This window comes from Coturnix japonica, chromosome 2 (assembly GCF_001577835.2).
Source record: "Coturnix japonica isolate 7356 chromosome 2, Coturnix japonica 2.1, whole genome shotgun sequence".
NCBI classification, from domain to species: domain Eukaryota; kingdom Metazoa; phylum Chordata; class Aves; order Galliformes; family Phasianidae; genus Coturnix; species Coturnix japonica.
This window is the reverse complement of record NC_029517.1, coordinates 104,766,106-104,790,340: the sequence shown is the minus strand read 5'-3', so window position 1 is coordinate 104,790,340 and position 24,235 is coordinate 104,766,106. Positions and strand designations below refer to the sequence as shown.

Genomic DNA, 24,235 nt, shown 5'->3' with positions numbered 1-24,235 from the left:
AGGTGTAAAATCCATCCTTTCAGTCAGTTCACAGATTCAGATTCAATATTCATTTTCTTGATCATTTGCACCACTCGCATCAGAACTAAGAGCAAGCAGATACTGATAGCAACCAGAGGAAGACAATATTATTTCACACAGAATTTCAGTATGCCAATTAGGACCAAAGCAGCCTGCAGATTTAAAATTCCTCCCAAAGGACCGCAACTTGAGTAAGTTGTCATAAAACAGCAAAACTGAAAGCCCTGGGAAGGCAGGCAGTCTATCAGCCATCAGCACAGAGCCTGGGGACCTCAGATCATGGCAGGCCTCATCAGATGAGCTGCAGAGGACTGTGAAGACTATGTTTGTGTCAGAACTTGTTAACTCTTATTGAAAAGAAAAAAAACTCTTTGCACAGTCTTTCTATGTAAAGCACTGAGCTTTTTGAAATAAGAGTTGCCTGCTACTGTTAATGTGCACACACATTGTGTTACACTCTTGCTTAGTCTATGTGCAGCAGCAATAAAAAATTCTTAGAATTATAACCAACAAAATAGTTAATTTCTGAGAATTAAAATTCACATCTACTCCTTAAAATGAAACTCTGAATTCACCCAAAGTAAGCTGATGTGATATTAGCTCAGATTCCACAAAAAGCAACACAGCTGCTTCAGCCCTTATCTGAGCTCGTTAGGTCACACATAACACTGCACTGATCTAACTCTGCAGTCTTTACTTTCAGAGCCAGCTCTGTTAATATTTAAGGGGTCTTTGCCCTGGACTCCATTTGCCAGTGCAAAAGAAAACTGATGGTGATAAATGAATGCAAAATGCATATGAACTATAGGATTTCTGACATTCAGATAGATTTGAATAATATCACTACATTATTTCTTGTTCTTTCAGGCTTTTTTTCTGGTAAATATAACTTTTAGTGTTTGGAGCCTTTTAAAAGCAGACATGAGATCCAAATCCCATTGGAGCCCACGAATTTGTACAAAATATTTGTTCAAAAACATACTTTGTGAACGTATTAATGAATAAACAAAGAAAGAACATCGCTAGAAGTTTCAGCTAAGAATTTGTCAGAGAATCATCTCTCCTGCCAACACAGTTGTGCTAGAAGCAGCCTCTGACAAATGCAGACAGTACAGGAAATAAATTCTTAAACTGATCCGAACTCCTTATTCACCAGACCGTCTCTGTTAGCCCTGAAATTCACTCACATTTTCACTGTGTCAGAAATTGACCCAAGATCAGCATTAAAGAAACGCTAGCATAAGCTTTTTATGTTTGCTATAGAACATTCATCTACAGTGCTTTTGTTGTTGCTGCAGCTTGGTTGCTTTTGTTTTGTACTATCAGTCCAGATTATTGACTTCATGCCATGTTTCTTTCTTTGCTCTTTTTCCTGTTCTGGTTACCACTGTATTTCTCAAGACATCTTTCTTATTAACAGAAGAAACACATCTAAATTCTGCTGCTCAAATTGAGCTATTTCCAAGGCTCACTACGTGTTCTTTGACAACAGAACATGACTTCCTCCTTACTTTGCAGAAGCTGATGGGAACTTCCCCCAAATGCTGTTTCTCACTCTCCTATTTCAATATTCCTATTTATTGCTATTAAGTAGAAACCACTAACAACTGCATTAACCTTACTAGCAGATCTATGCCTGTTTACATACCAAATGAAGGCAGGCATTTAGGCCTCACTTAGAATTTTTTCTACATAACAAATTCCACTCAGGTAGGAAGGTTCAAAAAACTGTATAAAACCTCATCTATTGCAGTAAGATTGGAATTTGTTTACTTGCCAAGGTTGCTTACACAACCAGCACACATACCAAAGAGGCCCATCAGATCAGAAAGTCCAGCTCCTGGCAAACTAGGAACTAATCCTCAGACAGAAGAACTTGTTTAATAAACATAGTAAGAGACAGGAGATTGAAACTACCCGTGTATTCCAAACTTTATTCATACACTTGTGGTTTCTGCATACACATAGAGTGCCAGACCTAATGATCTAAGCTCATTTGTCTTGTCTTTGCTGATGACAAACATAATAAAACAAAGTCAAAGCAGACCAAATTGCTTGGCTTTATGACGTTAAGATTACTAATAACTTTAGAGTGGTGCTTTTTGAAGTTCCTCTTGTCTTTTAAAATTTGCTTCATTTGTAACTTCTAAAAATCTCCCTTAAGGAATGACAACTTACTCCCGTGGTTTAGTGCTCACAAGAACCCGCAGGGGCTTTCTGCTGTTTAAACACATTTTCAGGAAGCAATCCACTTCACTGAAGGGTCGCAGAAAAACCAGGTCACCATTAATGGCAAAGATTTTTTTTCCAACTTCCAAGCCTGCCATCTAGAAAACAATAACAGTTGTGTACACATTTCCCATTTACAACCAACAACGCTGTATTTTCTTCTTGCATGCAACCCCAATACAAACAATGACAACACATTTAAAGGAAATTACTTATGCAACCTTTATAAAGTATTCAAGACATCAAAAGACACCCAAAGTGTTCTGGGACTGGTTACAGTAACCTATGAAGAGATCTAAAGACAAGTCCTAGTCTCATTCAGGAGGTTATGAAAGCATTACTACATTAGTTAATATTGGTAAATTAACAAAACCACCATCACTAATCCAGTTGGTTTCGATGTTGGGTGTTTTTTTTGTTGGTTTTTTTTTTGGTAATGTCACCTAATCTGTCTTTCTCAAAAGGAATTAAAGCTTCTTTTGTAAAGATAAATAATACTAAGATTCAAAATAAAATGAATTTTTAAGAACTTTTATGGCCATACCTTTGAGCAACAAATTTATGTACAAGCTTTAAATTGTGGTTTAACAAGAAAGAAATCATTCCTGCACATATTCCCATAGCCATATATTCTATTAGTGATCTGCTGCATCTATTTCTACTAAATAAATTCTACTAAAACTTCAGTTCCACAATGAGACATAGAAAGGTTTGAAATCCAGGTCTGAACGTTTCTTCCCATGGAAGTCTTGTTCTGTATGTTGATACGTAAGACTCCCATGCTGTTCACTAGATAATATCAAATTACTCAAATTGCAACTAAAGCAATACTAAGGAATTGAAAGGCTGTAATTTATTCATTCATATCTCTGAATTCTAGACTTTGCTTAATATACCCTTTGTTATGAAATACATTAAATGAAAACTACAGACTACCATATTTTTCTACATTCATTTAATATGCTTTTGAAGGATGCTTACTCCACTCATGAGCAATGTCATAACTGAATATTTTAATAACCATAAAAATAAATGTATTATTTTTGTATCAGAACTCATCCTATGTAGAAAACAAGTGTTGGTAATCCTCACAGTTCTATTTTGTTTCAAACTTAACAAAGCAAGATTCATAACCACAGATTTCTCAGGACATTCTCATATATTGCATTATCATCTACTACACATTTTCTTAACTGATGTAAAATAAAACAGGAAATTTAATTTATAATATTTAATACCTCAGCATTTGATGCTTTCTCCACCACCTTAATAATTGGCACCTTATTTTTATCTTCTAAACTGAAACCATAGGTACCTTCATTAGATTTAATCTGAAAAATAGAATTTTTCAAAATATTGTTCAGAAAGGCATTTAGTAAAGTATAGCTCAACTGATAAATGAACACACAGTCCTCATTTATTGTCACTAAAACTAATATTTTGTTCTCATCCAAGTATATAATCGTTTGGTTTAACTCACCAACAATGACTTCGCTATGACATTTTCCACTACTTTCAAATCATGTTTCATTAATCTGTGTTTCATATTTGACCCTTCCATTTCTTCATCCGCATAAAAACGGAACAGCAGTGGTTCATCTTTAAATTCACTTTTCTCTAACACTGTAAGAAACAGAAACACAGACTAGTAGTACAAATACAGTACTTGTACTACTGAACATCAGAGTTAAGCACTAGCTAATTATTTTGTGCGTGAACATAGGGAAATCTTAATTTTTATTCTAATAGAAACTTTTTTTTCCCCTGGATCCATTATATATAGTTAACACAAGTTCCTTTTCAGCTACAGAATCTGGATTTCGCCAAGCTTAGGAATACACATTAGCCTGAAAAGCTTTTAGTGAAAATGCAAAGCACAAGATTTTTGCTTAAAATAGATTTAAATATACAGTTTTCAAAAGTTCTGCTGGCCAACTGATGGAAATGTTCACAACCAAGACCTGGCAATCTCCAAATGGTGAAGTATGCCAGGTTCAGTATTAGAAATGGGTTTGCTGGGACTATTGAAACAACTAGAACAGCAGACAGATACAGTCTGCATGTTCAAAGACCAAAGGGCAAAAGAACGAACAGCATCTGAAAGGACATTAATCCTCCATCCTTATCTATACCAGCTGATGAGAAAATCATTTCCTCCTCATTTTATTTCAGTGAATGACCCACTGCTTCACTTGTTTCACTGAAATTTTCCCTCTGATGGTATTAAATGCAACCTTGTTCACCTCATTTTTGGTGCTCTCTTCTTTGTTCTCTGCTATCATTAGCATTTTCTTTTTTTCTTTTTTCTTTTTTTATTTTTTATCTCTACAATCCACATTCTACAGCTGCCACCACTTCACATTTTTGGAAGTCATGTTCCTCCACTCGTTCCATTCCTCCAAAAATGCTTCCTTTCTTTCCAACATTACCTCAATTACCACCTTCAGTCTCATCTGGGTAAACAAGTATTACCCTGCTTAAGAATATTCTTTCAAAGTACAAAACCATCAGTATATGCTTTGACTGAAAATTTTCAGAGTATAAAATGGCTTGTTTTTTTCTTCCTGTGGATTACAGCAGTGGTATAATGAACCGCCTTGCAGTTTCTTCTTTAAATCTTCGAGAACCCCAACTTTTCGCTTATGTAGATGGTTTAAGAACAAGCATAGCTTGTAGAGAATGCGTTTACTTACCATGGTGCATAAAGCCATTATCACAAAGAGCTACACCAAAGATCATAGCTTCTTCCCTGGTCCGACAATCTCCCTGTTAAACCATAACATGTATTTTTTAACATACCTTAAGATATCAGCAAAATGCTTTCTATTTGCAAAGGCATAATCTCACAGGGCCAGCAATGTTTGTAGATTACATTTACCATCATTACCTTCAGATCTTTATGGTGAGCATATGAAATATTATATAACATCAATATTATACCTTGTTATAGATAAAAATGAAAATACTTTAATAACAGTGCATTCTCAATTAAAATTGGACATAATGAAATCTAAAAATATCGTCACTTTTTACTTTTATTTTATGAAGCTGGTACATATTGACTGAGTGAACAGGTTATCCCATTCCTGGTTTGCATAAAATAAAATAGAACCATTACAGCAAATTGATGCTCACTGTTATCCTCCTAGTTAATAATTTAGTTTTCATAGCCTATCCATTTCATTTTAATCCTCAAACAATGTTACATGCTGAATCACAAAGCTAAGTCTCATTAAAACATTTAAAGTTCAATTGCAAATAAGGAAGATAAGTACTAAAGTAATGAATAGTATAGCTACTGGCAGCTGATTTCTGCTATTAAGAGGATTACACTTACACGCACAAACTGTTCTAATAACCCTCACAGTGTTTGGATGTTATTTCACTTATTCCATCACAACCTTTCAAATCAGAAATGAAATACAATATTTAGACAAGTACATAAATCCAAAGGTATAAACTTGCCTGTGCAATCAACCAGTCTATGAGTTTGTTAGCCATGACAACAGATTTGTAGGTACGGAGATGATAATCTTTATCCCTGCCCAAAATGAAATAAATACATATGTCAACCAAAACATCAAAAGAGTCTAAAATCAAAGACAAACAAGCAAACAAAAAAACCCAACCCTTTTTCTTTCTACACAAGGTAATACAAGCATGAATTGAGCATTTTGTAATGGTTCAGAAATAGAGTTTCTAAAGTTGCCTATGGAGTAAAGCAAGTCTAACCTTTCAGTACAGACAGAAAGAAGGAGGCTGAACAAATCTTAGACATATCATTGCCAATTACGTCACTGAAGTGGAAAGACAGGTACCTTGTTATAGCTGGGACTCTACAAATGAAGTAATGGAGAGTTAGTATATTACTAGTATACGAGTATATTAATAAATACAGTAAGCATCTAAGCGTATATATCAGGATCTAGAAAGAGCTTAAAGTCTGGAGAAAAAAAGAGGTCATCCTGAACATTGTTTGTAGCCATTTTATGCAGTAATATTTTTTTGTCTTCGTAGTCCCTCCATATTTTTACTTCTCCCAAGAGACCAATCTTAAGGTATGGATTAGGTTTCCTAAGTTTAAACACAAGATTTTCATCTTCAGAATATACATAATTCTTTGGAATAAATCTCTAGGGATTTTGCAATTGGACTCACCTAATTACTGGGGTAAAGAGACTGTGAAGGCGACAGTACAGTCGTACACCCTGTTAAAGAGAAAGATGAGTTTAGTTACTCAATTCACACCCCAGAGAACATAAGGCAAATGGACACAGAGTTCCAATGCACTTCATTTAGCTAACGAAGTTAAACGTTTCAGATGCCTATATTGATGATTAAGTAATGAGAAATATTTTAAACCAAGCTTCACTGACATACATGTAAAAAAGAATTATCTTTAAAGTAGCATTAACATTCTTCTAAAACATAGTATTTGGAAAAAATAAAAAATAAACCTCAAAATTGGAATGACAAAGCAATGTTCCTGCATATTAAGGTTTCCCCAATCTCTGCTCAGTGTTCTACACACAAAGCAAAGGAAGTTAAATATATATACATGTATACTTATATTGAAATTGCAAATAACTAGGAAACTTAAAAAATAAAACAACTCAGATATGTGAAATGCTCTCAATATTTCAATTGAAATAAATAAACAAATAAAACATGTGGAGGAACTTAAAATACTACCACCAGAAAATAGCATTGAAAACAAACAAACAAACAAAACAAACAAAAACAAACAAAAAAAAATCATTTGTAGATTATAAAAAATAATCATGTTTATAACATGCAAGGTGAAACTTGAATAACAATAAGAAAATTGTGCCAAAGTAGACTTTCCTTATTACAAATGGAAAACAAAATCCAGTTCACATATAATCACCTATATGAATATAGGGACAGGCAAGTGTGAGGGGATGTTGTGTATTCTTGCATAATATTGTACTTCATTCCTCAAGTAGAATCTCCATCTTGAATGCATTTTTCTTAGTAATAGCAACTGATTTATTTTTTACCTTAGAAATCACTTCCTGCATCTCACTCCTTGGATAGTATGTTCCATCATCATATCGGAATCTGTACAGCATGTGTTCAGGTTTGAACTGGTGCTTATCAGTAACTAAATAAAAATAATAATAAAAAAAAAAAAAAAGTACATTGTCAGGTTATACTTTCTACAGGACAGTAAAGAAGAAGGACAAAGTCATTGATTCTAATAACATGTCCATTACAAAACAGATTTCTGACACGGGGAAATGAGTAGATCATCTGCCACAAGTTGCTCTATGTCAGTGGAGGTATTTTTCAAAACATTCAAGTAGCCCACAGGAAACTAATGAATTTTAAGTAACAGGTAAAGAATAAGGTAAACAAACCACCTGGGAACAATCTAGAAAATCGGGCTCTTGCATGTGTTGTAGTCTCCAGCACTTTTGCAATGTTTAACAATCAAATAGCCAAGAATACAGCTTCTTTTTCCAATCGTCAATCTAAGTTTTCCACAGTATCCTCTATTCTAATTCTTGCTGAAGCCCATCTCAGATGTGAGTCAACAAAAATCCTCCAGAAATACCTGACCAGTCCTGCACTGAGGAGGGTAGAGGGCATGTCTTCTACTATAAAGAGACAGTGGAAGGTCTTTGGTGCAAGAGACTTGCAACTCTTACAAGGATGGCCTGGGTTGGAAGGGACCTCATGGATCATGAACCTCCAACCACAGTCAGGGCCACCAACTTCCATATTTAATACTAGACCAGGCTGCCCAGGGCCCCATCCAACCTGGCCTAGAACACCTCCAGGGATGGGGCGCCCACAACCTCTCTGAGCAGCCTGTTCCAGCACCTTACCACTCTCATAGTAAAGAACTTCCCCCTGACATCCAACCTAAATCTTCTCTTCCTTCAACTTAAAACCATTTCCCCTTGTCCTGCTGTTATCTACTCTTTTAAGGAGTTGACTCCCTTCCTGTTTATAGGCTCCCTTTAGGTACTGGAAAGCTACAACTAGGCCACCCCACAGCTTTCTCTTCTCCAGTCTGAACAAGCCCAACTCCTTCAGGTCTGTCTTGTAGGGGAGGTGCTCCAGCCCTCTGATCATCTTTTGTGGCTCTCCTCTGGACTCTCTCCAACATCACTCTGTCTTTATTGAACTGGGGACTCCAGACCTGGACACAGATGGGGCATCACACAGACTGACTAGAGAGGGACCATCACCTTCCTGTCCCTGCTGGCCACCCCTCTTCTGATGGAGCCAAGGATACCATGTGCTGTCTGAGCTGCAAGAGCACACTGCTGGCTTATGTTAAGTTTCTCATCCACTGAGACTCCCAGGTCCTTCTCTACCAGGCTACTCTCAAGGACTGCTCCTCACAGTCTGTATAGATATCTGGGATTCCTCTGGCCCAAGTACAAAACCTTGCACTTTGCTGTGTTGAACCTCATTACATTCAACCATGTCCACCTTTCAAGTCTTTTGAGGTCCCTCTGAGTGGCATCCCTTCCTTCCACTATGGAAGTTAATATAAACCATTAATTTTGCCAGAGATCCACAAAAAGAAATCTTATCAGGTGGATTTCCATTCAACAGAATTTTACAAGATTTTGAGAACAAAACCTCACAACATTAAATGTTTTGTCAAAACATTTTCATGCTGTCAAACACCTCAGTACCTCCACACATCATTGAATTTGTAGAATTTGAACATGATATATACAGTGGTTTCACTGATGTCATATGCAAAGGAAAATAACTTTTCTACCTGCATTTGACATATCTACAGATAGCAAAGTCCAAGACATTATTCTGATTATCTTGAACTGATGGCTTGTGCTGAGGTAATTATCCAAAATAACGCTTCTTTTACATACCATAAATTCACAGTACGTCAGACACAAAGTTCACACATATAATGCCTAGCATAAAAGTTGAAATGAATTTTACTGTAGTAGGATCATTTAAACAGGAATATATATCTTGGAAAAACTAAATTCCTACTGTTGGAGAAAAAATACATATTCCAGTAGATCAACATACAATAAGAGTTTTTAAAATTGGAAACTACAGAAGATAGAAAACACCACCAGGATCATACTGCAGAAGAAAGAAAAATGCTTGCAAAGCACCCTTCCATTCTTACTTGCTCATGAACAACAGAGAAGGCTCTCTGCTGTGAAGAACGCAGTTTTGTCTTCACAGCCCCTGCTAACACCAAAAACTATGGTAGCAGGCCCACAAAGTTGCCACATCCTGAACTCCAGAAAGCAAGGAAACCAAACAAAGATGTTTCCAACTCAAATGTATTCTGCAAAATACTAAGTATATCTAGGAAATGCTGTTAGTGAAGCTGCAAATTACTATTCATTTTAAGGTTGGTTTGTTTTTTTATTTTACTTATTTATTTATTTATTTATTCTATTATATAGATGTGATTTGGTTTGTTGTACTTGAGGAAGAATAGATATAACAGCCATTGGTATCTACCATTTTCAGGTGTACATTTGCAAAAGCATGGTTTCAAATGCTTGAAGATGATAAAATGCATCACTATCACTAAAATACAGAACTCCAAGTTGTTTTGTATTTCAATACCAACCCTATACCCATACATTCTTTTGAGATAGATTTCTATATGGCACACTTCAGGTTTGAACAGGTTATTTTTACTTTTCGCCCAGGGTAGTTTTGACTCAGATCAGTATACCAATCCAAAAAACTGCATAACCACATAAATAATTATCCATTTAAAATCATCTGACATTTAAAATGAGCTGATATTCAAATTAATTTTCTAGCTACAAAGTTCCTTACTGCCTTGAGAGGAAGATTCCACCTATAATCATCAGTAATAAGTGACTGGACAAAATATCTCACTATGACAATGAATAAACAGATTTTATCTTTTGCAAAAATTGAAAAAACAAGGAAAAGAGCTTAGCTTCTAAGAGTTCACATACAAGGAAGCAAAACAATGCCCATCACAACATGGGTCTGGCATTGCTGGAATCAAGCATATGCTAGAAAATGTTAGGTCTAACAAAGCCCCCTACAACATTTGCAGTGTGAATAACAGCCAAACTCCCTTGCTCCCTCTGTGAAAACAGATGGTTCATTCAACTTTATTTTAAGAGTTCTATTTTCACTGAACCACAGCTGGATCCACTATTCAAAGTAACATGTCTGGCTCTAATTTCAGTACTCTAATATAATTACCCATTTATCTCATGAAATTACACAATATTCATTTAATTCTGTATTGAGAAAGTCTATCAGTGTATTTGGGATATAAATTACAAGATCAAGTACCAGTATCTAAAGGGGAGCTATATGAAAGAAAGGAATAGACTCTTTAGCAGAGTCTGTTGTGATTGTGCATGGGAAAAAGGTTCAAAACTAAAAGAGGAGATTTAGATTAGATATAAGGAAAAACTTTTCTTACAATAAATGTGGTGAGGAACTGAAACAAGATGCCCAGAGAGGCAGAACTTTAAACTTTTGGGTTCTTGGCTGAATTTAGCAACTAAACTTGCAATTCCCAACAAAGGATCAGGTATATTTACCAGCAACCAGCTGTGACAGTTTTTGCCCTCCCCTAACTAACAACGCTTAGTCCAACATATGTTCCTGAAAAGCCTCACCTACATTCAAGGCTTAAATTCTCAAAAACAGTCTCTCCTTCTGTCTTATTCCAAGAGCTATTTTTTCATAGAACAGAACAACAATGTTTCTATAGATCCCATTTGCAATGTTGTAACAATACAGGTCTAATCTGATTAAATCAGGGGAAGATCTCCAGTTCTATGTGTGGGCAACAATCTCAGAGGCCCCTACAAAGACATACTGAAGATGCAACATACAACCATGTTTCTGTTAAACAAAATTAAGCCCACTCCAATTACAACAATTACCTGGAAAACAAGCAAGTTAGAACTAATTATATTTACCATGGTGGATAATGCCATTCTCTAATAAAGCTTGGCCAAGATGAACGCCTTCTTCAGATCTGTGTATCTCTCCAATTTCTAACAACCAGGACACAAATTCACTGAAGAAAAACAGATATTAAACAAACTTAAAATGTCATGCCACCATACCTACTATATTTTCTTCTCAGTTACAAGCCTAGCAAGATTTCTTATTAACTCAGTAAGAACTTCTTAAATCAAATAACCATGAGAATGCCATATCACATTCAAAAGAATAATTTCTGCTTTTTATTATTTAGACATGACACGTAGGTCATTCCAAAAGTAATGCCTCCTATTTATGACACTGCGCTTCAAAATCTGCATGGCCATCCAGAACACAGCTTATCTTTGACATCGCTCCCATTACTGCTGAAATGCACCACTCACTGCCCCACCATTTGGTCTCCATAAACATTCAGCAAGTGTGGAATGTCAGTGTGTGCCATTTTTTTATGCATTTTTTCAAGACTGCCCCTCTGCTGTCATCTGTCAAACAGCAAGAAAATACCACAAATATCTGCCTCTGATGTCATAGGCCAACAAAATAAAATAGGAGGCACTATTTTCTGACGAGCCCTACTACATGAAAGTTTCCCTTGATATGCCTTGCCTTTCCTGCTCATATGTTTCGTCTTGTAACATGGTGAATATTTTCCTTCTTTTCCAAATATATATATGTAATTATTTATTTGAAGTAGAATAGAGAAAACAGATCAGGCTCTCAAATCCAAGGAAATCCCCAGAGCACTACCTGCACCTGTACTGGGTGGATATGTCATGAGGGCAGGATGTAATGGCAGTATGATAGGTCTGTTATTTCTGAGACATTCTGAGCACAGAAAGAAAGTATATGGCACACAATGAGGAAATATTCTGGTTATGTCACCATAAATCTGATGCAGTCCAGAGATACCAATCTTATGGCACATCAGATTTTTGCACGTCTGTTACAAATCAAAATGTTGCATAGATAGGGAGTGCAATATTCATGGGTTCTAACTGGTGACCCAGAGAACAGCACACTTCAAAAGGGTCCATTTCAAAGATAGAACAGAAAAGCCACCTTTCATTTAAAGGTTTAAATGTTTTACACAACTCTATATGACGAGTGTATTCTTCAACTTCTTCCAACAGTTCCTCTGAGGAAATGATTCACAACTCAATAATTAATCTTAATTCCAGTTTTAACTCTCGTCAGCTACAAGATATTGGATAGTACGTGAAAATCTCCTGTTTCATTTCCTCTTATGGACACAGTAGTGAGAATCTTCACCAGAACACACAGTTGTATAAAACAGTGACTGTAGTTTTATAAAAACATATTCCATACTCATCTGTCTTATGGTCAGATGAAAAAAGGATAAGCTCTCTGCCTACAGAAATGCTTTTTTTTTTTTTTTTTTTGTAATATACAGTACCTATTGCTTTCAATTCCTCATGAATGCATGAGGATAATGGTATTCTAAGTATCATCCACACAATATGTGTAAATTTTTAAGTATGTATGCTGCATTCAGTAATTCCATATCTAACATTCAGGTAAGAGGAGAAGGGAAACGGTTTTAGTGAAATCTTTGTTTTAGGTGGATTAAAGCAAATTTGACACTCTAAACTAGGCATTTTGGAAACAAAAATGCATTGAACAAGTAGGGAATTATTTCTCTAAAGAAATTATGTTATTGGATGCATTTTCATAGTTTCAGCCTTTGCAGCCTTGGCCCTTTAAAAGCTACACATCCAGATTCAGGCAGGCCATTTTACATTTTGACTAAATTCTAAGAGACAAATAGTTCTAACAGACAATGTGTGGTTTTCATAAAATCCCAAAGATGATTTAAAATGTGTTTTTAGAGAGTTAAAATTCATGGTCTTTAATGTATATAATACCTTCCAAGAAAGCATTTGGGGAACGTGGTTAATTTCCTCTTCCTGTCTTTGATGAGACTCCCTTGCTTGCACATCATTTTGTACAGCCTTTCTCCTTGCTCAGAGATCATCACCCAAGTATCTTGTTCCATGCCCAATTTTAAACCTGTTAAAAATACAACAAAGTTTTATGAAACGCCATTGCCTTTACATTTCAAAATCTTCACCAAAATGGAGAAGCAATATCAATATTTTACATATTAACAAGCAAAAGGAATTGGTTTTCATTTTACTCCAAATCAAGACTTATCTCTTAACATCTAATCTCCACAAAGCATAATCAAACAAGTGTTATAATTTACAGTGAAGACAAATTGTTACTGAAAACATACACCTTTATCAACAACACCATTGATATTGCAATAATACTAATCCTGTAATTTTCACAGACTTCAATATTTGAACACTTACAAGGGAAACTAAAAAAAAAAGGACTTTGTTCATACTCTAACCATATTACGAGAAAAGTATTTCTACATGTTGTTGGGGATTTTTTCAGATTTCCAAGGAACTGTCACTAATTATCTGTTATAAACTTGTTAATTGCATAAACAATCTTTTCTACAGAAACACTTCTATGTCTAGATTTTTATTTGTTTCAGTGTTTTCCCAAAAGCCAAAAGCTATCAAGGAGTTTAATTAAACATTTATTATTTCCGTGTTTCACCTCTTGAGAAAGTCACTACATTTTCAGAATTACAGATGATCAAAACCTGTTTTTGTTGAGTTATGCATCACATTGGCCATTGACAGAAGGTTGCCCTCCCAAGGAGTAATGCTGATCGTCAAACATGGTATTTTCTCTAGAGCAGTTCTTAATTCAGAATAAACCACACAATTCTGAAATATCTTCTTTAATGTTTTCAGTTTCTCTTTCCAAATTTGCACATTTTTAAAAATTGTAACTGTACCTGCTCGGCCCGAATAGTACTCTGCCACTTTATTAATTCCAAAAAATAGACAGACAGAAATTATAAGAAAAAGCTAACAAAGGTATTGATCACAGATACAGAAGTGTCTCTTACTCACAAACCAGCTGGTAGACAATGCCACACAGTCATAAAACTTGACTTACTCACAGAAAAATAATAACTAACCAGTATACTGCTTTAGGAGCTTATTTATTTGTACTGACTACTTGAAACAGGTCACCACAACACCATCTGCCTTAAAACTGATGACCATTTAAATAGATTTCTAACTTTCAGAATGCCTCAGATGGTTGCACAGAAATCTAAAAACTCACAGAAGTATTTCCTAACAAAAGTTTCTGATTCAGCTTTATTTTTCCTAGAAAGAAAATACATCTAAAAATGTAGTCCTATCTGTGAGCGAATCCAATAACCACTGAAAACTTTGCTGAACTATTTCATCTGGGACATGCTCTCCCTCTTGTTCAGCCTCTGCCATACTGACTGAAAATAACAGTGTAGGCTGAGCTTCTATCGGTACACTGAATCCCCAAGTCTCCCCCATTCAATGGTCCAGAAAACCCCAAGACATGGCACACCAAGCTGCATTTCCATGTTCCACATTCTGTATCTACCTAGTCTAGAGATCACTGCAATCTCTGTGAGATGAAGGGTACACAGCATCACTAAGAAGGAATGTATGGGCAAGCTCTGCCACACAGTGTACTAAAGGAGGCAGTTAATCATGTGAGCTTCACTCACAGCTCAGGAGATTTGCCAAGTGTGCTTATTTAATTTAGTTGGAATCTGACTCACAAAGGAGTCAAAACACTGTTCTCATACATCAGTCACACTTCAGTGTAACTGTACATAAATATATAATGCATGAACAGGCTCTACATATTATTAAGCAAATAGACAATTAAAGCACCTTTATGTTCAAAGAGTGTAAAACTGGGAAAAACTGGAAAAGTGTTTATAGCCGTGTTTAGATAATATTTGAATTCCAAAAACATTTCTGAGTGATTTGAGAACCTTTTAGCAACTAAGTTGATGTATCCTGCTTTTTAATAGGAATGTATACAGATATTTTGGGGAAAAAAAAAAAAAAAAAAAACCTGTGCTGGAGGGAATGGATACATTTATAAGAGGATGAAGTAAATCAGACATTCAAGAAATACTTGTAAAGATTCTGTGTTCCAAACAGAGTGTGTACCAAATCCTCTCATGCTCTAGCCTCTTCTTGTTTCTTTCACAAATGTCTTCTCAGTGGCAAAAGCCTTATGACCTCCAGGAGCTGAATTCCCTAAATAATACAATGCTAAAATCCTTTCCTGACTTCAAGAAGGCAACTTGTGACCTCAGGACCTGGAAGGTTTACATCAAACCCACCTCTAATAGCAGTATAATGTGAAATAATAAGAATACAAAATCCTCCTATTTCTTATTCCTTAGCTAAAGGTACCAAGCATCTAGAGAAACCAAAAAAGAACTTACTAAAAGTAAAGTGGGATTTGTTAGAAATCTGTTTTAGCCAGATTCAGACAAGGTCCTTTGCTTTTTGTTGCATTTGACGTCATCTCTACCACACTGTTTTTCATTCACTATTCTAAAGTGTTGAGGGTTTAGAACTCTAAGGCACCCTTTTAGCTCTTTCACTATTAGTTCTCAATAGCACTACTAATTAGTCAGTTCTCAGACACTCTAGTTGAAATTCTAATCCTATGGCAGATGTTATACAAACATCCAGTATTCAGATAGGACCAAAGAACTACTGTTATTCTCCTTAGAGTGAAGTCACAAAACAGCTACTTTAACTGTCCACAGGAAATCCAGGCAGAACAGAAACAGAAACACAGATCTAACTACAAGGTCATACATTCTTTCAGTACCAAGGCTCCATACATCCTTACTTATTAAGAATTTCAGCTTGCAAATGAAATTAGCTGCAGAAGATGATGATGCATCATCTTTCCCTGTTTCTATTTTGTGCTGGGTTTCACCTTTAATACATAAGGTTATTAATAGTCACATTAGAAAACAGGATCAAATGTAAGACACTAAGGATCAAATTTAAGCCAAAAAGATAATTGTTTGGTAATGCTGATTTTTTATTTCCTTTGATTAAGGAGAGTGGGTCGCACATGGGGTTATGGATATATTCTCTACCATTTCATGTTGGATCATCTGCATGAATAAACTTAGAAAACCTGCTCGTTTCAGTGATTCAAATTTCCATTCACAAAATGTGTACAGATCCCAAAAGGCATTTAGAGTATACCTTCATATATCACAGACCATTCTTAGGCCTTAATGAAATTATGACAGCATACTCTGGTCAAGGATAATCTGCAGAGAAAATCATCTCCCCATTTCCATAATCAAAGAATCACCAAGGTTGGAAAAGACCTACAAGATCATCCAGTCCAACCATCCACCCATCACAAATAGTTCTCACTAAACCATTTCCCTCAAGACAATGTCCAAATGTTCCTTGAACACCTCCAGTGTCGGTGACTCCACCACCTTCCTGGGCAGCCCATTCCGCTGCCTGACCACTCTTTCAGATAAGTAGTATCTCCTAACGTCAAGCCTGAACCCCGCTTGGCGCAGCTTGAAGCCATTCCCTCTAGTCCTATCACAACAACATTCACTACCAAAATATATGATACAAGTTATTACATCCTTCTCAGTACAGTTTTATTTTTTTTCCAAGCTGGTATTCATAAACCATCAGCTGAACCTGACACCAGAAATTTGCTTAGCAGCTGGTTTTGTTTTATATCTCAACATATAAATACAGTGTGGCTTTCTGGAAAATCAACACAAGTAAGTTTATTAACCTACCTTTTCGTCTCTCTCGCTCTTTCAAAATAGCTTCCAGCCATTCTTGCTTCTCTTCAGGAGTTTTTGCCATGCATACAAACCATTTGTTCTTTGCTGTGTTGTGGATCTTCCAGCCATTAATGACAATGTGGCCACTACTGTGGTAGTCAGCTGGGAATAGATAAAATGGCTTAACGACCAAGAACACTTACAAAATAAAATACTCATAATCCCTAAGAACTCCTAGCATGACACATAAAAATTATGAAATATGAAAAACAAAACAAAGTAAAGCAGAACAAATAAAAATAATGTAAAGTTATCATTGCCATTTCTGAACTACTGTCCCTTAGTGAGTGGTACTTTTAACTTTTAGTCAACTCAACTCATGTTTTTTATCACATGACAGAACTGCATGGCATACAGAAGACATACTCAGTACTAAAACAAGTAGTGTCCTTTTAAATGAACAGATCGCTGTACTTAGAGTACTTCTGTTTGTGTTAAACGGCCATAAATAGATCCATAAAAATCCAGCATTGTAGTTTCATCCATTATTTGTCTCAGAGCTGTTCTGTTGTTTAAACAATTTACTATTAAGTTTATGAAAGTACTAAGGACACAGGGAGGAAAATACAACTTTGTTTTGAATATATTTTTACTGGTATTTTATATAAAACACATAAGCAAAAAACTTATCAGAATAAATAAATACATATACAATTTGTTTACACAAACTACAATATAATAAAAATGCATTATAAGCAAATGCAGAGTTTTTGAAATACATTCCTAACCACCCCATTTCCCAAGTGCATATAATGGGAGAGAGGTTACAACTTCTGCTAATGTTTGTAAATATCCTGAGTTTTGCCTCTTAACATGCAAAATGCTCTGCTACAAGAAGTATATAACTTACCTCTTACTGCCCTCTCTTTACTTACATGACATTTCATGTTAACATGGCAGACCATAAATCTTATTCAGAAATTTGCTATACAAATCTTCTCTGAAACTAACACCCTTGTAAAGCCTGACTATCCATGTATAGGATTAGATACATCTCCTGAAGCAAGGTTTGTGAGGCATAAATGGCCTCTGATAGCAAACACTTTTTTGAATAAAATACAGATTAAAACTTGAACTAGTAACTATTGTAGAAATTATTACAAAAATCAAAGGTCAGCATTTTCTCACCATAAACTTTCATTAAGAAGCAAGAAAGCCCTGGGGCCAGCCCTGAACTACTCTTAACAAATACAGACCTCTTTACTTTGTAAATACTTTTAATAGTTCGGCCCTGTTTTACATAATGAGATGGGATTTTCTGAAACCGAAACTCTTGCTGAAATGCTTGCTACGATTTATCATAAATCTCAGCAGACATGCTAGTATCCTTTCAATAACTCTGCATTTTAATTAGATGGAAAGCAGCCAAGCTGTCTACAGTGTGCTGGGAAATGTCAGGAGCTACTAGAAAATTATAAGACTGATGGCTGATTTCTAACTCAACAAAATTTTCTATTATTCAAAAGAGTGGATGAAAGTCCAAGCAAGTAAGTGCATGATGGAAAAGAAACTGAATTTATTTTTATTACATTGAATTTAATTCTGCTTACCTACGTACTACATTTTTATTCACATAACCTATGCTTAAAATCCTTTGCATCTTTAAAAACACCAATTCTTTAAAACTAACCATCATATCACTTACGCACCCTCAGAGTATAAAGTCAGAGAAAATAAAGTCTCACACAGAAGCTATCAGTTGAGTTGCCACAGCCTTCTGGAGATGAGAGGTTGGAGGGCTACTAGAGAAACTTCACAAGCCACTGTGTTATTTTTGAATGGACTTAAAAATCTAGCATTTAGGCACCAGTTGCACTTTTTTGTTTATTCACTTTTAATTTGCAGGATAATGTGTATAAAACTACAGGGTAATATTTTTCCTGTGGTCTTATTATCTTTCTTATCATGCATCTGTCAACCCAACACTCCTGTTTGATGGGGAAATATGATCTCTAATGTAGCAATTTAAATTGTGTGTAAAAAAAAAAAAAAAAAAAAAAAAAAAAAAGCAGTCAAAAACACAGATTTAGATACCTATATTTCACCATGAACTGAATTTTGATGTTAACTTGAGAGTTTAATTCACAAAGTTTGGCTTATCCAGCTGCTTGAATATCTCAGTGTACAAACTGGCATTTGATATTTACAGTTTGCACCGCCTCTGAGTTTCTGTAACTGCATGACCCTGAGTGCTGGCAGTCTGATAACAAATCTATCTCATTCCTTTAAAAATCACTGAACTCTCTGAAAAGTGCAAACACCTACCTCGGTGCTAAGACTGCCTAATGTTAGTTGGCAGTGAGTTCAGGTGGATAAAAACTGGTAGCTGCCACCAAATTTGGCAATAATAACCCACTCAACTTTGATCTCTGCCTTTAACTGTGACACCCTTTACTCTTTTGGTCCATGTGCTCCCCATCACAATAATTCCTCAAGCTATCATAGTCATTTTAATGGCATTTCAGCATTCTGGTACCATTCCATACAACATTTTGCTGATTTTGGACAGGCTGTTGGACAAAATCTGATCAAGAGCTTCACACTTGCTGCCTGGCTGGCCAGACAGGAGGTATGCATGCACTGATGGGCCAGCTGCACAGGAAACATGCACACTTCACAGCAAAGTAACCATATCTGCCACTCAGGCTAAGCAAAGGGTTTGGAAATCTGACATCCTGGTCAGAGCAGAGAGAATTTCATAAGACTTAAAGATGATCTTTGCTGTCTAAGGAAGCATAATAACAATCATTAAACTTCTATCTTCACAAGAAAAGGTGAGGAAACACATGGTCTAATGAGACACAACAATACATTAAAAGCTTGCAATGTGACTGGTAACAAAGTTTGTACAAAATTCAACACTCAAGCCTTTGAGAGATGCATATCAAGCAATTTGTTAGTGCCATATACAATACACTTCTTTTCTAAATAAATAAATAAATAATCTGGACTCTCAGGATCACCAGCGCTCAGAAACACCAAACACACGGTTGCTGCAGAGTTTTAGTTCCCTGCCTCTTCCTTATACACTTTTTCAGCAATCCCTGGTTACTATTATCACACAGTGACTTTTCTGTTTCATGCTTTATTTCAAGACAGAACTAACATAATAAACCATAAATCTGGTATTTCCTAAGCATCGAGTGCTTGTATTCATAAACCAAATAGCACTCTTTTAATGACGGGTGAAAGCCTTTAAAAATCTACTTTCCTCTGAATTCTAAAAACTGAATAAACAAAATAGAGTGCTTCATGATGTTGAAAAGCAAGGAAGAAGAGGAAGAGAGAAGGAAAGAAGAGAAAGCTTCCACCAACTGCACTGCTCAGTCAAGAAAAAACTTTGTTAATTTTAGCAGGCATGTCATTAGCATGACAATTAACCACACCAGGAATCTGTTTTCCTAATTCTATTCATCTGTTTATCAACAATAAAGACTACACTCCTACATTTATCAGTGCTGAAAGCAAACACACTCAGTTATCCAGTTCCCTGAAGCACTGTGGTTGTTTGTACCAAGACAACAGATGATCCCAAAATCTGCAGTAAAGATCTGTGAAAGTAAGATCTAGACTCAAAAAGACTTTAATGTTTATAAAAGCTCTATGAAATATACATGAGAAAGAGTCATGTACAGCTACGAAAATAAAAGCACTATGCCCCTAAGAGCTTGTACTCTGAAATTAGAATTATGGAGAAGGATGGATAACAGATTATTAAGGAAAAGAAAATAATATAACAAACATTCACTTGCAAAGCTTCTATGAACAAGGCTCAAAAGAACAAATTGCTACATTTGAGAATGAAATAAGGCAAAAAGAATGCAATAAAATATTGCAGGGTTAAAGTTCAAACACAGATGACTACAGGGGCTGAGAAACAAGACATCTGGGTGCAAGGAATAAGAACAGTACAGAAAATAAGACAGCAGAAGGTTAAAGAACAGCATCGTGATAGGACTGACAGAAGTACCAGCACAAGGAGGACTTCTAAATACAAGGAAAAAAACAAGTTTATTTATATATATATATATATATATATAAAAGAAAGAAAAAAGTGATAGGAAGCAAGAAACGGAAGGAAAGCTGCCACAAGCCAGGGAAATGGCAGATATTTCCATATTTCAAAGAGAATCACAGAAAGATGAAAAAGAATAATTACAAAAAAATACTGTTCTAGGATATTGGACAAATAAAAATGAAGAAGGCTGGAGGATGTGGAGGAAAAAAGATGAGAATAATACACAAAATAAAATAATCAAGCTATTAACTCATGTTTCTGAAGTGAGGAAAGGAGGACAGGTTATAGAAATGTTTCATATATCAAAGCAACAAGATCTGAAATTGCTCAGAAGAGGAAGTGAAAAGGAAGGAAGATGGCCTTCAGTATTGTATGCAAGGCTTTAGGAAATGGGTAAGGTAGCCAGATTTTCTACTGATGGAGGAAATAAGACTACTGGAGTCCGGAACTGAGAGGGGGATAACTTGTGCTTGAAAATTCACTGAGGAAGAAAATGAATGCACAGGAAACAAAAGGCCAGTGTAAACAAGATCTAGTATGGAACAGCTAGAACAAGCCAATGAAGAAAGCAATGACAGCCTTGAGAAATAGATGATGAACAGAGAGAAAGGAAGAAAACTTCACTAAAGACAATAGAAGAAATATTTGTTTAAAGCATGGCAATATGTGGAATTGAAAACAATGAAATGATGTGTTACAAAGTTCTTAGAATATTCATGGTGGATATAATCTTTTCTGGTCCCATCAATGCCAAGAGTTATAATTAAAGTAATGTCAACTAATAAAAGGAGAGTTAATTGGTTTTCTCTGGAAGAGAACCTTCAAAGTCATAGAAAACTGCAAAGAAAAGTAGAAGAGAAAACTAGAAATCCAATGAGTCATACAATCATTGGAAATATAAAGTAATGCTTCCTGTTTTATTATGTCCTAAGAGTATTATAAAAAAACTCTTCTCTTTTCCTCAAACACCTTACAAATCTAGCATTTGCTACTGCAAATACATCAGCTGCCTAGGGATACTATTTAGTAGAGCTGTAATGTTGTAAAGTTAAACATATGATTCCAGTTGAGCAATAAATGTTACTCTGTTTTATTACTCTATTCATGCTAGCATAAAAGTAATCTACGACTGCTGAGCTAATAAAGTATGAAAGCAATAATATGTCACAGAAGTAGAGTTTTGATAAGAGCAGATTGCTCTTTTGAAGTGTCTTTTTATTTTCTTTATTTTCAAAGAAATTATGAAGCTTCGTTTGATTTCAGCACCAGGATAAGACTATTCTGTATATTAGCAGCACAAATATACTCACCTGTTCCATCATCTACATTTTCTACTTCCATCACTTCTGTGTTTATTCTGCCCCGAAAAAGGTAACGATGGCCATCTGTAGATGCTTTGCTGTTCTTCAATCGCCTGATCAAAGAGGAGCAGATAAGCAGTCACTCATAATCTTGTGCTTTGTTTCTGCAATGCTATCTGTACATGTAGCATTTAAGGACAACTGAAAGCATCACAGCCCACTTACACCTGTACAGCTGAACTGTGGTAACCATTCCTGAATAGGACACTCCTGACCTTAAAACAAAATGCTACCTCTGACAAGAACTAGATACAATCTACTAGATGACAAGAGGTTCTGTAAACAAAGTCTCATACTAAATGTCCTGTTCCACTGCCTTGATACCTACATGCCACTCTGTCGTTAAAGACAAAATACAGCATGGGAGAATGTTTCCTCCTGGCTTAACCTCCTTATACTTGTCAAGAAATTCATAACAAGAGTAGCACGACTGAGAAAATAACACCTATAGATATAAATCTTGTACTATACACATTATTCTAATTTATGATGTTTATGCATGGAAGAACAATAAAGTCATTTCTCACATAAGAGTTGATCATAAATTGCTGAATTTTTGTGTAGGCATTGGTATAACTCCATACCTACTGAAGGTTTTTTGAGACTCCTAGTCCCATGCAGCTTTTCCTATGTAAGATAAACCAGAGGTGATCTTCTGCCCTTTTCAGCCTCATAACAATAATTAATACTGTATTCAAACAAAGGTCAGTTTCCAAGAATTAATGACCATTCTGACCTTCACTCACTCAAGAGAGATACTGATTCTCAGAAAATAACACGTCTCTCCATCATTACAGTAGCAAGCAGAAGGGGTTCAGTATGTTTTTTTCTCCCACGTTTGCTAAACCAAATAACATTTGTATCCAAGACACTAAAGCTTATCCATGTTAATACAACTATGCTGAAAAGAACATTCAAAAACTATATAAAATATCTTGCATTGTAAAAAAAAAAAAAAAAAGACTTAAAAAAGTTATCAAAATACAAGCTTCCTTTGCCTACTTGCGAATCAGTACACAAAGTACCTTGCTAACACATCATAATTTCCCACCAAAATGTTGTTCAAATTCTCTGAAAGTATGTTCTAAATTGCATTATACTTGTGTGCAGACATCGCACCAGCCAAAGATGCATACGACATGACTGTACAAATCCAAACAAATCATTGACATTTCATGTTTTGATGTTTGCATCCAACAATGCATTTTATCTAGAAACTGTGCCAAAGGGACAGGTATATAAGGTATATAATTTAGTGGTGGTCAAGTGAGAAGGTTCAAAATAATCAGTAACTTAATTATAATAATTAGATATAATAATAATTAGAAATTGAAAGTGCATGGTTTTACAGTAGAATGCTGTACATTTACATCAAACTGAGCAGTTTCAAATCCATAAAGTCATTACTCAGTACTAAATACAGTGAAAACCAAGAGGTTTCCTAAGTGGCTCATATTCAACTGTTTCAGCATTAGCAAAATTTGAAACTTAAAAAAAGGACTGATGCACTACATGTAATAAAGTATAAATGACAACTCTTTTCACAGGTAAATGCTTCTTCCTTAACAGAATACTCTATATAAGGAAACTACTAATTGAGAAAGGGCAGTTTTAAACACTTCCCCCACCACTCCCTAAGTTACCCAGTATCTCCTTCAATAATAAGCCACAGCAAGAACAAACATTTCCAGTTCAGTCTGAATAATGCCCTTGCAGAACAAGCTCAGCAACTTTACAATTTAGAGAGCTCCTCATAGGATTTTTCTGATCAAAAAGGGCTGGTGGATGCTTTGCACTACTATTTTCTGCTTTGCCAACTGTGTACTGCTGAGAACATCTTTCCCATGAATTAATTCAGCAAGAAGCTGTACAGGTGGTACATCTAGCCAGAAGACTATAATCAGC

General features: G+C 35.6%; 1 protein-coding gene across 2 annotated transcripts in view; it reads right to left on the bottom strand.

The window, feature by feature from the left end:
- The window catches only part of PREX2 (phosphatidylinositol-3,4,5-trisphosphate dependent Rac exchange factor 2), a 162,517-nt gene that overhangs the window by 78,735 nt on the left and 59,547 nt on the right, over positions 1–24,235 (bottom strand). For both annotated transcript variants that reach the window (XM_015855722.2, XM_015855723.2), the window contains exons 8-18: positions 22,280–22,383; positions 16,904–17,053; positions 13,107–13,251; positions 11,196–11,296; positions 7,272–7,375; positions 6,409–6,458; positions 5,716–5,791; positions 4,944–5,016; positions 3,731–3,873; positions 3,489–3,581; positions 2,200–2,348 (exon numbers count right to left, since the gene is read on the bottom strand). In XM_015855722.2, the coding sequence (XP_015711208.1) occupies positions 2,200–2,348; positions 3,489–3,581; positions 3,731–3,873; positions 4,944–5,016; positions 5,716–5,791; positions 6,409–6,458; positions 7,272–7,375; positions 11,196–11,296; positions 13,107–13,251; positions 16,904–17,053; positions 22,280–22,383 (1,188 nt within the window). The remainder of the gene's footprint in view (positions 1–2,199; positions 2,349–3,488; positions 3,582–3,730; positions 3,874–4,943; positions 5,017–5,715; positions 5,792–6,408; positions 6,459–7,271; positions 7,376–11,195; positions 11,297–13,106; positions 13,252–16,903; positions 17,054–22,279; positions 22,384–24,235) is intronic.